This window comes from Lottia gigantea, assembly GCF_000327385.1.
Source record: "Lottia gigantea unplaced genomic scaffold LOTGIsca_2, whole genome shotgun sequence".
NCBI lineage: Eukaryota > Metazoa > Mollusca > Gastropoda > Lottiidae > Lottia > Lottia gigantea.
The window spans coordinates 4,251,657-4,263,705 of NW_008708400.1; the positions used below are offsets into that span (position 1 = coordinate 4,251,657).

The following is a 12,049-nucleotide window of genomic DNA, read 5'->3' on the forward strand; positions in this document are numbered from 1 at the left end:
AATGAAGGGGGTTCAAAACCCCCCCCCCCCCCCCCCACCCCCCTTTTTGTACTCTCACTGATTTGTTTCGATATTATATCTACTTATAGTACCGTTATAAGTATGGAGGGATGAGAAGTAATGCGATATGGAAATGTTCTAGCTCAGCAAAATCACACTGCCAATATATTTTCTATTTCAACTAGCGGGGGTTGTTTTACTGTACACGGTAATGTAGTGATTAACTGAATGAGAAGGGATGTTTACCTTTGCTGATTTATGAGCATTTCGGAAATACGGCAAGGGAAAGAGATGAATTTTCAATTCCAGATCTTCAGGTCCATATTCATTAGCCACCTTAATTAGTTCTGGAAACACCACCTGACTTTCATAACACATTAAGTCAATGAAAACTTCCATTTTAATAGCAGAATTACTTCCCTTGCGATACACAAAACCAGGCTCACGTTTCAATACATCGAATCGAGCATTCACATACAGTAAACTCTGTACAAGTAGTAAGTATAGATACACTTCTTTTAGATATGACATTGCTCACTTGCGATTTATTCAATACTGAAGTATTTTAATATACACAGATGGTGATATCATTATTTATTTCTCGTATAATGTATTGATTATTTACTTTTTAAATAAGAAGTTGATTTAAATGTGCTTAAAGGGTATATTTCAAGTCTATTTGCAGTATGATCAGCAACTCTAACAGCTTCCAAAAAGAATAAGTGAAGGACACATTACTGTAGATTTTAATGTTTAGGCCTGTAGTGTTTACAAATTTGAGCAAAAAAGATTTTGACCCACGTAAAAAACGAAATAAAGCTGCCAGAAATAATGAAGTCTGTTGTGGCTTAATAATAAATTTTCAAATAATTATCCTCTAATGCACAGGGTAATAACTCTATAAAAGTTCATCCGATTATTACCAATTTCGAATTTGACTGGGACCTCATCAATATATACATGCATACTTAATTTCATCAAGATCAGATAAAAACTGTAGCCTCTATTGCGCCTACAAGACCAACAATTTGACAACAGGCTGTCGTTTGTTAACTGTCAGATGTAAAGTTGCAATGTACACTGTATGTGTACACGGGCCTGATACAAAAATTGTATCTTTCGGGTTTAAATGGCTATTCTAATCTTGGAGTACGTCTGAATCAGCCTGTGCAGGAAAGTGTACTTTTCCTTATTGTAAGAGAATCTATTGTTGTAATAAATGTTTAACCTCATCACATACTGCACTTAACTGTCCTGATGATACAAACAGTTATAAAGAAGTCTGGTACATGTAGTGTTAATAGTAAAAAAAAAAGATTGAAAGCACATTCAGTCAATGCAGGCAGCAATTTGGATTCAAATACTAGAGTTTATAGTGATAGTGGGGTTTCAAATTTTAGGTGTGATCTGACTGCTGTTCATTGATTGTTCTAACTCATTCACTATATTTAGCCGCTCTCTTATTTTGGACCTAGGCCAGTGCTTTACATAGGAGTTTCTATGAACTTCCTTACTCTTAATACTAAGAATGAAGATGGCAACTCCTTATTTTGGTATGTTATGGAAATTCCATAAAGTGATTTGGTCGGTGTATCTTTTTCTGTTCGACAACTGCGTCCATGACAAGAAACTGCAACAGTTTCACATACCTTAAAGTGATACTACTATACGTCTTAGAATGAACATAAAATTTAAGTTCTGGTCTATATATATTGAGTATATATTCATCAGTGAACTTACTTACCTGGTGTCATAAAGTAACAACACAATCCCTGTAAATTCTGGAAAATTGGAAAATTCATATAACTAAGTAATTATTGAAAAACGCTTAATCTTGATACTGAGCGTTTTTCAATAGTTAATTGCATATTTATGGCTACTTACTAAGTTTTTTGGATTTATCGGATTATAAAGGATCCTGTTATGTTATTTATGACACCAGGTATATCTACTGGCTCTTATTCGCCAAGTTTAAAATTCTTAAATTTAATGTTAATTCTAAGACGTTGTATCACTTTAAATGATTAGAATAAGAGGTAAGTTACAATCCTAATTGATGATCCATATTCTGTGTCTTCCACTGAACTTTTCATTTCTTTAATTCAGCTCTATCTTATTCATATACTATTGGGGTTTCTTTCTCCAATTGTGTTGACATGGAAAGAAAATATTTGGAATTTAAAAAAAAATGAAATCCGCGACCTAACTCATGCAACTCTTTGGGCTTTGAAAAACTGTAGGTCGGTTGTATGTTTAATGAATAAGTTCAAATCGTATAAATCTGTATAAATTTTTCTATGTTATTGGGCTCCACGAGCACTTGAATTTGAAGATCAACTTAACTAAATAATTATTCAGAAATTTTAATAAAATGATTCAATTTATATAATTCAATCTGTAAAACCTACCCCAAAATTTTTACATTTTAAATTTTTGCTGTGATCCTTAATGGCGGTGTGAACTCTTCCCTATACAGTTGAAGATAAAGATTTGAATTTGTTGAAACAATACAATTGGTAAAAAGTGTTCAGTTAAATAAAATTACAATGGTATTAATTGGTGTTCAGATGGCCTGTTTGATTCTAATGATACTAATTCTACTACGATACCTGATTTAAAATACAGAACTTTTGATAGGTTTATTTGAATTTTTTGTCCAATCAGAATTAAAAAGATATGTTCTGTAAATGACATCTGAATCAATCAAACAGACTGCTATGAGAAACAAAAGTAAGATTTGAAATGAATGGTGAACATTGTTCAGATAGGAGAGATCAGTTACATAGTTCTTACATGTAAAAACACACTCAAACGTATAGACTGAAACATCTGCCTCTATTCCAGCCTCTAATTGCTATTTGGACAGATGTCAGCTGGTGTAGAGACAGAAATAATAACCCTGTTAAATGGGAACATTCCGCATCTCTGCAGGTGTGGGGTTTTTAAGCCTATTTAGATACATGGATCTGCAAAACCCAGGAAAGATGAATATATTTTTGTAGTTCAGTCATACGATCAATTTCTTCTTACTCCATTTATGTCATGTCTCCGGTTCCACCAAATTTTTTTCTTGCGAAACTGATCTAGCATCGGCCTCTTAAAACTGTGTGCGCAACTAAAAGTTCAAAGGTCACAGAGGGAACTGAGACTACCAAAATGATATTTACGGTGATGCCCAACACTAATTTACAATCATCTTAAAGGTAATTCAATACTATGTTAGAGAAAACGCATCTTTGGAGGTGTGGAAAATCCCCATTTAACATGGTCTTTAATTCTGACTCTACTCCTGCTGACAACTGTCAAAATATCCACCAGAGGCTGGAATAGAGGTAGATATTTTGGACTAACAATAAGTTCACAGCCATTTTGAATTTGTTTCTTTTTCTCCTAAGCGTTTTTCAATGCTTATGGATAATTACGATGGGGGGTCTGTTCTATAGTTATGGTGCTGGGGAGGTCCAAAGCTCAATATATACTCCTATTGGCCAAGTTTTAAAATCGAAATTTTATTTTTATTCTAAAGGGAAGTATTCCTTTAATGCCAGGTTTATTTCATCTATCATTCTTTGAGTTCCGATGATTTCAAATTCAAAGAGTTATATAGGTGGCTGAATATTCAAACTATTGTCTGAGCAAATCGAAAAGTTTTTTTAATTATTTTTATAATTATTTCTTAAGAAAATTGGAATATCAGCCTCAAATAGAACTATTAGTCGTAGAATGACTTTGTTTTGATAAAGATATAATATTTTGTACGTTTAAATTGAAGAAAAACATATTTTTCTCCTAGAAATTTCAACCCCAAAAGTCACAAATATTGTCCTCTGTAAAAACAAATCTCAATTAAAATATAAAACTAACAAAAACTGGACCACGAAAATCAGACATAAAAATCCATTTTATATGGATTGAATTGTAACGACCTCAAGGCATTTTATGTAACTTTTAAGTCATATTTTACCATCCGATTTTATTGTTTTGGTTTGCGATTTGAAATGGAAGTAAAATATATATTTGCTTCAAGGAAAGTTAAGTCACGTGAAATCAAGGGCACACAAGTCTTGGTCGTCAATTTTTGTCGCCACTCGAATCTTGAGTAAAATCTCACGTGTACCCGCGTTGTCGACAGGATTTATGTCAGACCAATTTGATATTTGTTGCAGATTGTTTTATCGGCTGCAAGACAGAGCGTCGTCATCCAATCGGATTCGTTTTCCTTTCTATTGCATGATCCGACTGGAGATTTTTGTCTCCTCGTGCGCCCGCAGCCGGATGGTGAAACTTATGACAAGATTATTCGTGTGCTCGTACCTTTAATCTTACGTACCTTTGATAGTCATAATCTAACCAACTACAGATAGGCTTGCTCTAAGCAACCTCTGTATGACTCTAATCGACCTCAAATCTTGCTTAACCTCAGATCTTGCCCAACCGCTGACTCTACCCTTAGCTATTCTACAATGGCACTTTGCCCCACAAGAAAACAGGACATCCTTACCCTCGACTGTTCTGAGGTACTGTGTGATGCAGTTTTCTCCGTTCTTACATTGCTGTGAAATACAAAGTCTGTGCTGAACCTTAAAGGGCAGGAAAAATTAAGTAGATTCTAGACATACAAATTGTGAAATAGTAGATGGTTTTTAATAAATATTAATAAAGATAACAATAATAATGAAATAAATAAAATAAAAGTAGAGGTATCTCTCATAGGTATTGGTAACTAAGAAATATTTTAATAAACCAACAAAAGATATATTACAATTCAATTATTACCCATAAGAAAAAAAATTAACCATTGTTATTGAACCATTCAAACATTTGTCAAATGAAATTCAAATTAACACACATCAAACAACTAGTTTCAATGATGGTTCTTTCCATTTAAAATTCCATAATTGAAAGTAAGTTCTACAATTTGTGACAATATATGAGACTGAGTTCTGTATGTTAACATAATAAGGCAATTAATTATACAATCATGTAGTTTACTTGAACTAGTTTAACAGTAGATTAAACTTTATAAAATAACTAAGATACAATTTATTAGAATATAAAGGCAAAGTATGAGAGATCATAATAATATAACAGATCATTCTGAAGTAGGGGAGAGTGGGGTACATTGAGACATGCCCTTTTTTTTTTATAACAAAATGCATTTCTATTCAAGATCAAGATGTTGTTTTAAACATAAAACATGATCTGTGACATGAAATTTGACAAGAGGCATTTTTCAGATTTATGCATATTCATGCAGATACAAATTTTAATTTAAGAATATCCAATCAATTAAAAGGCTTGAAAATAACATTCAAAAATAATGAATCATGCTACAGACTATTTTGTGTAAAAAGAAAAATTATATTTTAAAAAAGAGGACTAAAACATATTTACATTTTGATTATAATGGATAATGGATTTGTTAAAATAAACTTTTTTTTCAAAAATATCTAAAATATCACAAATGTTCAGTAAAAACTATTAAATGGAATATGTAGGTGTAAACAAGTTTAACAAATAATTTCTAAAATTAAAGAGCATAAAACCCATTTATTTCAAAATGAACTTTTATATTCAATTTTGCAACAGTACTAGTTCCTACGGATAAAAGGCAGGAAAGTTGGCCACATTCAAAAAAACAACATAATTTACAACTAATTTTGGTAATGGCACAAACTTGTGGTTTTATAATTTACAATCTATGGTCTATTATACATCTTGGTGATAATAGAAATAATAAATACATGTATATTGAATAGATTGTGTAATTGATATAAATATAAGTATAAGGTGTAAATATATATAAATTAAACAGGAATATACATCTTAGACATAAGATGACATCTTATACAATTCAAAATCAAACAATGGAATGTCTCAACATATTCTAACAAAACATAGCAACTTCCATTTTAGTTCTTTTGCAGTAGTCACTTGATATGGTATCGTGTGATATTTTAAAGCACTTTCAGGTTTTAATATTAAGAGATCATTTAATCCTTTTTAGGGAAGAGATCACGGCAGATTTCACCATCACCTTTATCTTTATCAAACCATTTATTACATGGAAACAAGGACGTAACATTGGTGGCCATATTGATTACTTCTACTTTATCTAAAAACCATCCTGGACGGAATCCACTGTTATCATGTTCTATTCTAATTTTTGTCATTTCTCCTGCAAAAACATAAATAACATTAAACTCAAAATGAAATCCATTTGCTTCTTGCCTTGCTTACAATAAGAACAGTATCACCTTTTTTATAACCAAATGATAGAGGACAATATCAGCTATATATATCACTTCTCAGAATTCAGGGATTGCTAATTCCTTGGAATTTTTCAGACTGAGCTACCAACTCAAGATCTTTGGGAACTGGCATATGCATTTTTCTGATTTCAAACAAAATTCAGCTTACCTAGATCTAAGGCTTCAATCTGGAATTTGTCAATTTGGTTTCGTTCAAACAGGTCTCTAAACCTTTGTTTTAATGGACGGCTGCCAGTATCACCATTGGCACCGAACAGAGTTATAGAGACATTGGCATTGGTACCACACCCCTTTTCATCACCAGTATAGACTATCACTTCATATTTAATAGGTGCTAAATCTGGAAAAGGTACAGAATTTGATTAGAATAATTAAATAATAATTAGATAATCCATACAACATTTAAGACAAAATCTTGGAAATATACAAATTAATAGTCAAAATGTTCTTCGAATGAAAACAAAACCCTTGCAAAAGATTCAATTGTGAAGATAGAGGAACCAATACAGATATGGCAATGAATACATTAGACAAAGTGCCAAATTGACTGATCTGGTGAAGCTAAGTGCACTTGGCAACTGAACAACTGTATTGTTAATGAAAGTACAGATTATGTTCAACTTACTTCTAACAACTGGTACTAAACCTTCCTCTACATCTTTAAGTTTTAATACTACAGCATCATGTTTAGATATCTTAGTACAGATTGGTATCCATTGGTTACATGGGAATTTATATCTAAAAATATAGTTGTTGACAATTACAAATAATAAAAGAACAAACGGTCAGAACAATGAAAACAGGAAACAACCACATGAAAGATGTGTCAGAAAATGTCCAGGAAAATGTCACAACAGATTTATTTTTTATCAAAACCACAAACTACTAGTTTTCCGCTTGAACTAATTCTCTGCAATGCTTGCATTCACATGGGAAGGAATTTTCTGGGATTTTCCACAGCTCCATTGGCATGGCCTTCTGAAAAACAGACAACACCCTTGACCCCCTTGAAGATAGAAGAAGTAATCCAGACAATATTTTTAACCAAGAGTCATCAGTCTATTGTAAAGTAATACATATACCAAATAAACATTATTAGCTATGTGGACTTGACTATCCAGAAATAAAATCTTACTTGTCTCCAGTAGAAGTATCTGTTATAGTTACATCATGACAATGCCATTGAGCTGCTCTACCAGAATCATCTGTTATAGGTTGGTCCTCTCTTTCTACAGCTCCTAATATACAGGTCTTTATTTTACCTAGTGCTAGACTCTCTTTCTTTATATGATCAGTCTGACCTCTGAAAATAAATGAACATATTGATTACAGTAACTTTAAATAGAAATCATAGATAGTAAATCAGCAAGGGTCTTGGCTATTAAAAAGTAACTGCGATAGCGACATCATAATCTGGTCAAGTTCTCTGAAATTACAGGACCAACATTCTATTGGTCCAAAATCAGAAGAGTGGAAAAAGATGCTATAAGTATCCCTGAATGCTCAAACAGACATGAGAAAACTTCTTTGATTACCAATGATATATAACTCTTGTCGTTAAAACTTTTTAAATTTTGAATTTTTTGAGGCTAAATTAGAACCCATCGCTTACCGTCTTAGTATTTTTCTTTGTGGACTATTTTCTAGAAGAAATATATTAGATTTACGTTTCAAACCTTCTAATACAATCCATCCATTATGTATGGTTCCACCTTCTTTCTTGTCTGTGGTAGTTATTTCTATATCATATGCTATAAAGACATAGTAACTTAGTTATAGAAGATATAGTCTGAATTGATTTATTTTTGCAGACTTGAATTAACAAAAACAAATATAAAAATAGAAATAGGGAAATAACACCAAAAGCATGACAACAAAACCTTGATTTTCTAGTTATCTTCTACAGTAAAGTTACAACTTACTAATTTTATCTTTATTACCAGCACCAGCAGGTTTAGCAGCATTACTACAAGTTAACTCTCTTATAATTTGTTTATCATCTTCACTAGTTGATAACCATTTATCACAGTGGAACATATAGACTTTCTTACTTCTCAAATCTTCTATCTCAATATATGATAGATGCCATGCTGAACCAAATCCTGTAACAATTGTCAATTAGAATTACCAGAAAAAAAACTACAGTGGCTAAACTGATATTATGATTTCCACAATCACATGGTATTTTGACCAACAGCAAGTATTAGGTTCAAAGATCATGTTAAGTAAATTTTTCTGTAGTTAAGAAGTGGGCAAACTATTACTAATAGACAGTTGTTCAATTATGGAGGAACCAGATCTCACATTTTTAATTCGTAAAAGTGCTACAGATAAGCAAAATTTGACTATCAAAGCAATAAAAACAGAAGACTTAGATGACAATATCCATTTCATTGTGAAAACATCAACCAGAATCATTTCATGGCTTCAAAATGGAATGTTGTAAAGTAGAACCATGACAATGTCAGCATAACAGTGAAACATTTCTTACCTTTATTATCATGCCATACCCTGACTTTACTGAGTTCACCAACACTGAGTATATCATTTAATATAAACTCATCCAACTGGTTATTATCAAACGGAGATCTACCACCTTCAGGTTTCTTAAGATGGATATCCCCAGAATCACCATTAGTTCCAAACATAACTATATACACATTGGCATCAGTTCCTGCTCCTCTTAAATCGGACGTCTTCACTTTAACCTTATAGCTGGTTTCTGAAAAAGTAAAGTTTTAATATTTCCAACGATAATGTTTGGTAATTCAGACTATAAGATCTGAAATGCATATGTTCCTGATATCCCATTAATATCAACACAGCTGTCACTTGTGAGGGGGTAGACAAGGGCAATTACATGCTTCCTTAACTGATAAACTTCTTAAATTAACTTTACATTCAAATTTATGCTATCCAAGCAATTTGAAATAACAAGCTTTTATATGAAAGGTCATTCTTTCATATTGTATCAGTTTGTAGAAAAAATAATGGCATGAACTGAAATTGCATTTCTTTACACATAGTAAGTTTAGGTCTCAAATGAGATATCTGAATTATATAAATTAAAATATCTTAGAATATCCAGTTTCATCCGAATATCCAAAAAGCTGTGATCTTACTCAATTTTTTTTTTATAAAGTAAGATTACTTACTGTGTACGACTAATTTGCCTCGTTCAGTAGCTGGTATATCTCTTGATAACATGCTATCTTTACTTAACCAATCTTTTAGATGGAATACTGATAAAGAACCAGTCTCCATGTTTCTTAACTCAACCTAAAATATATTAAACCATACTTCAATAACACTTGATAACAACATCACAAAATAAATACAAAAATTCAAACTGATAAAACTGTAACTGTTAAATACATTTTCACAGGTCATCAATTCAATTTGTTGTTTTAAAATTCAGTAGATACATAAAAAGGAGCTCTGATAAAACACAACTAAGAGTTATGTTTACTGTGAATTCAATAAACACATGAACCTTAACATTAGTGGACAATGACAGATAAAGACCAATAGTCTATAATATATCAGTTAAAGCTTACCTTCTCCAGGAACCAAGTTGGTCTAGATCCCTTGCCATCTAGAGATAATCTCATTTTCTTCACATCACCTATATCTTCTAAATCCATCTATAATATCAATATAAATGTGCTTTAAATCTAATGTCTGATTGTGTCAGGATATGTGTGACCATGGTTTTTATCATTCCCAGAGCTAGCTGGTAGCTAGAATTGCATGGAATTTTAGTTATCTTCAAATAAATTAAAAACGTGTAACTCTTACTTTCATGAAATCAACCTTTGCTCGTTCAAATCTATCCTGATTTTTGTCCAGTTCTATTGGTGAAGTGGAACCTCTACTACCAAATATAGTCATAGTAATTTTACTATCAGTACCAGCATCTGATACATCTCCAGTATATACTGTTAATTCATAACTTATCACTGAAATTATCATGTGATATAAGCTTTGGAACTTTTCAGAAATTCAAGATCAAAAAAGGAAAGCAAGCCAAGGCATTTATACTGAATTTTACTGTTTGTTTGAAAAAAGTTGAATATAATTAATTTACAGTATCAAACCAATGAAAATGATTAGTAATATCTGGTAATATAAATAATTATATTGAAAAATGGTGGTAAATTTTGAGGAAATTGAATATAGAAACCGAACTCAATCAGCAGTGAAAATGAGAGGATGAGAATATTCTACAGTATAACTTACTAGGTTTATAAGATACAACTGAACTCTGACCATCACTGACACTAAATATACGACTTGTCTTGCCATCACCCTTATCTCTAGCCAACCATTGATTACAACTGAAGTGATAGTGTTTGCCTTTAGTTGGCATATCAACTTCCATTTCTTTAATAAACCATCCTGTACCTGGCTTGGTACCATCATGTCCAATCTGGAATGAAAATCAGAGTAAATCAATTTATATTTTCATAGTTACCAAATGGGCACATTAATGCATGGATTCCTAACACTACCTTTGTATTTCATGCACAGATATTCCTGTGAATTTGAATAAAAAAATTCAGTTTGGTTTATAATAAAGTGATTTATCTATACCTCAATTTTCTTAATTTCATCAATATCAACAGCTTCTAACGAAAATACTTCCAATGATCCAGGTTCAAATCCAGATTTCTGAGCTAAGTCAAGATATTGTCTTCCTGTTGATTTTTTACGAGGACCGTAGATTGTAATCCAGGCATTACTATCAGTACCATTATCTTCACCTGTTCCTGTATAGACCTTCACAGTGTACGAAATAGCTGAAAAAACAGAAGACAAATGCAATTTTCTGTAAGGATCCTATCATTCCTTTCTGAAAGTTACACCAAACTCATTGATTCTTCAACTCATCAACTTTAAGCTCTTGTTTCCATGTCCAAAAAACTTACATAATCTGAGCCCTTTGTAATAATTCCTGATGCAGACATCTGTGATTTGATTTGTCAACTCAACCTTAGAAACCTCACAATAATATTTTAATATCTCTATTTACAATGCAATACTTACAAGGTCCTCCTTCAGGGACATCTTCTAATGATGAAGATAACTGTTTACGATTTAATCTGGGACTCTTACTGAATGGATCATTAGTTCGTATAGAATCTAAACTGGATACTGAACCTATCTTAGTAGAACGAAGAGTTCCAGTACTAGACATCTCACCATCATACCCCTAAAAACAAAAGGTCCTGATAACTCAGTATTTAAATTGACAAGGAAAAATCAAGTGGTTGATCAATAATGTCTCTGCTTCATCAGGAAATTTAATTTGAAAGATATGTCATTGCGTTTTCATATATGATTTATTTCCAATTTTTCAGGGTTGGGTGTCAATTCCCCTATCGAATTTCATCTGCTCAAGGATTTTTAAACCCAAGCACTTTATCTGAAGTTACGTTCACAGCAAAATAATCCATATGTATGGACCATTTAGAAAGTTGGAAAACAGTCCATGAAATGCTACAAATATACTCACTTTAACATAAAGAGTTCTCTCAATTTTACCATCATCTTTATTTTTAGCAAGCCATCTTTCACAGTGGAATATAAAGGTTTCATTGTCTTCAGGATCTAGAACTTCTATTCTATCTAGGAACCAGGAGGGGTTCAATAGAGAGTTATCATGACGTATTTTAATCTTATAAACTTTACCCAAATCTACAGCTTCTAGTTTAAATACATCAGTCTGAAAATAAAAAGAGTTTAACATGTATATAGTACGGAAGCGTAGAATGTTG

The 12,049-nt window shown here is 32.1% G+C and overlaps 2 protein-coding genes across 2 annotated transcripts in view; both read right to left on the reverse strand.

Annotated features, from left to right (window-relative positions):
• Nucleotides 1–531, reverse strand: part of LOTGIDRAFT_228355 (hypothetical protein) — a gene marked incomplete at its 5' end in the record, with an annotated part of 2,124 nt that extends 1,593 nt beyond the window's left edge. The window contains one exon of the mRNA XM_009053393.1: nucleotides 247–531. Coding sequence (XP_009051641.1) covers nucleotides 247–531 — 285 coding nt within the window. The remainder of the gene's footprint in view (nucleotides 1–246) is intronic.
• A 4,094-nt stretch (nucleotides 532–4,625) lies between these two features.
• Nucleotides 4,626–12,049, reverse strand: part of LOTGIDRAFT_208950 (hypothetical protein) — a gene marked incomplete at its 5' end in the record, with an annotated part of 45,982 nt that continues 38,558 nt past the window's right edge. Inside the window, 14 exons of the mRNA XM_009053394.1 lie at nucleotides 4,626–6,178; nucleotides 6,421–6,612; nucleotides 6,898–7,010; nucleotides 7,408–7,575; nucleotides 7,885–8,023; nucleotides 8,219–8,374; nucleotides 8,764–8,994; nucleotides 9,428–9,551; nucleotides 9,830–9,916; nucleotides 10,071–10,224; nucleotides 10,508–10,701; nucleotides 10,866–11,071; nucleotides 11,319–11,469; nucleotides 11,788–11,997. Coding sequence (XP_009051642.1) covers nucleotides 5,994–6,178; nucleotides 6,421–6,612; nucleotides 6,898–7,010; nucleotides 7,408–7,575; nucleotides 7,885–8,023; nucleotides 8,219–8,374; nucleotides 8,764–8,994; nucleotides 9,428–9,551; nucleotides 9,830–9,916; nucleotides 10,071–10,224; nucleotides 10,508–10,701; nucleotides 10,866–11,071; nucleotides 11,319–11,469; nucleotides 11,788–11,997 — 2,310 coding nt within the window. The 3' untranslated portion in view covers nucleotides 4,626–5,993. The remainder of the gene's footprint in view (nucleotides 6,179–6,420; nucleotides 6,613–6,897; nucleotides 7,011–7,407; nucleotides 7,576–7,884; nucleotides 8,024–8,218; nucleotides 8,375–8,763; nucleotides 8,995–9,427; nucleotides 9,552–9,829; nucleotides 9,917–10,070; nucleotides 10,225–10,507; nucleotides 10,702–10,865; nucleotides 11,072–11,318; nucleotides 11,470–11,787; nucleotides 11,998–12,049) is intronic.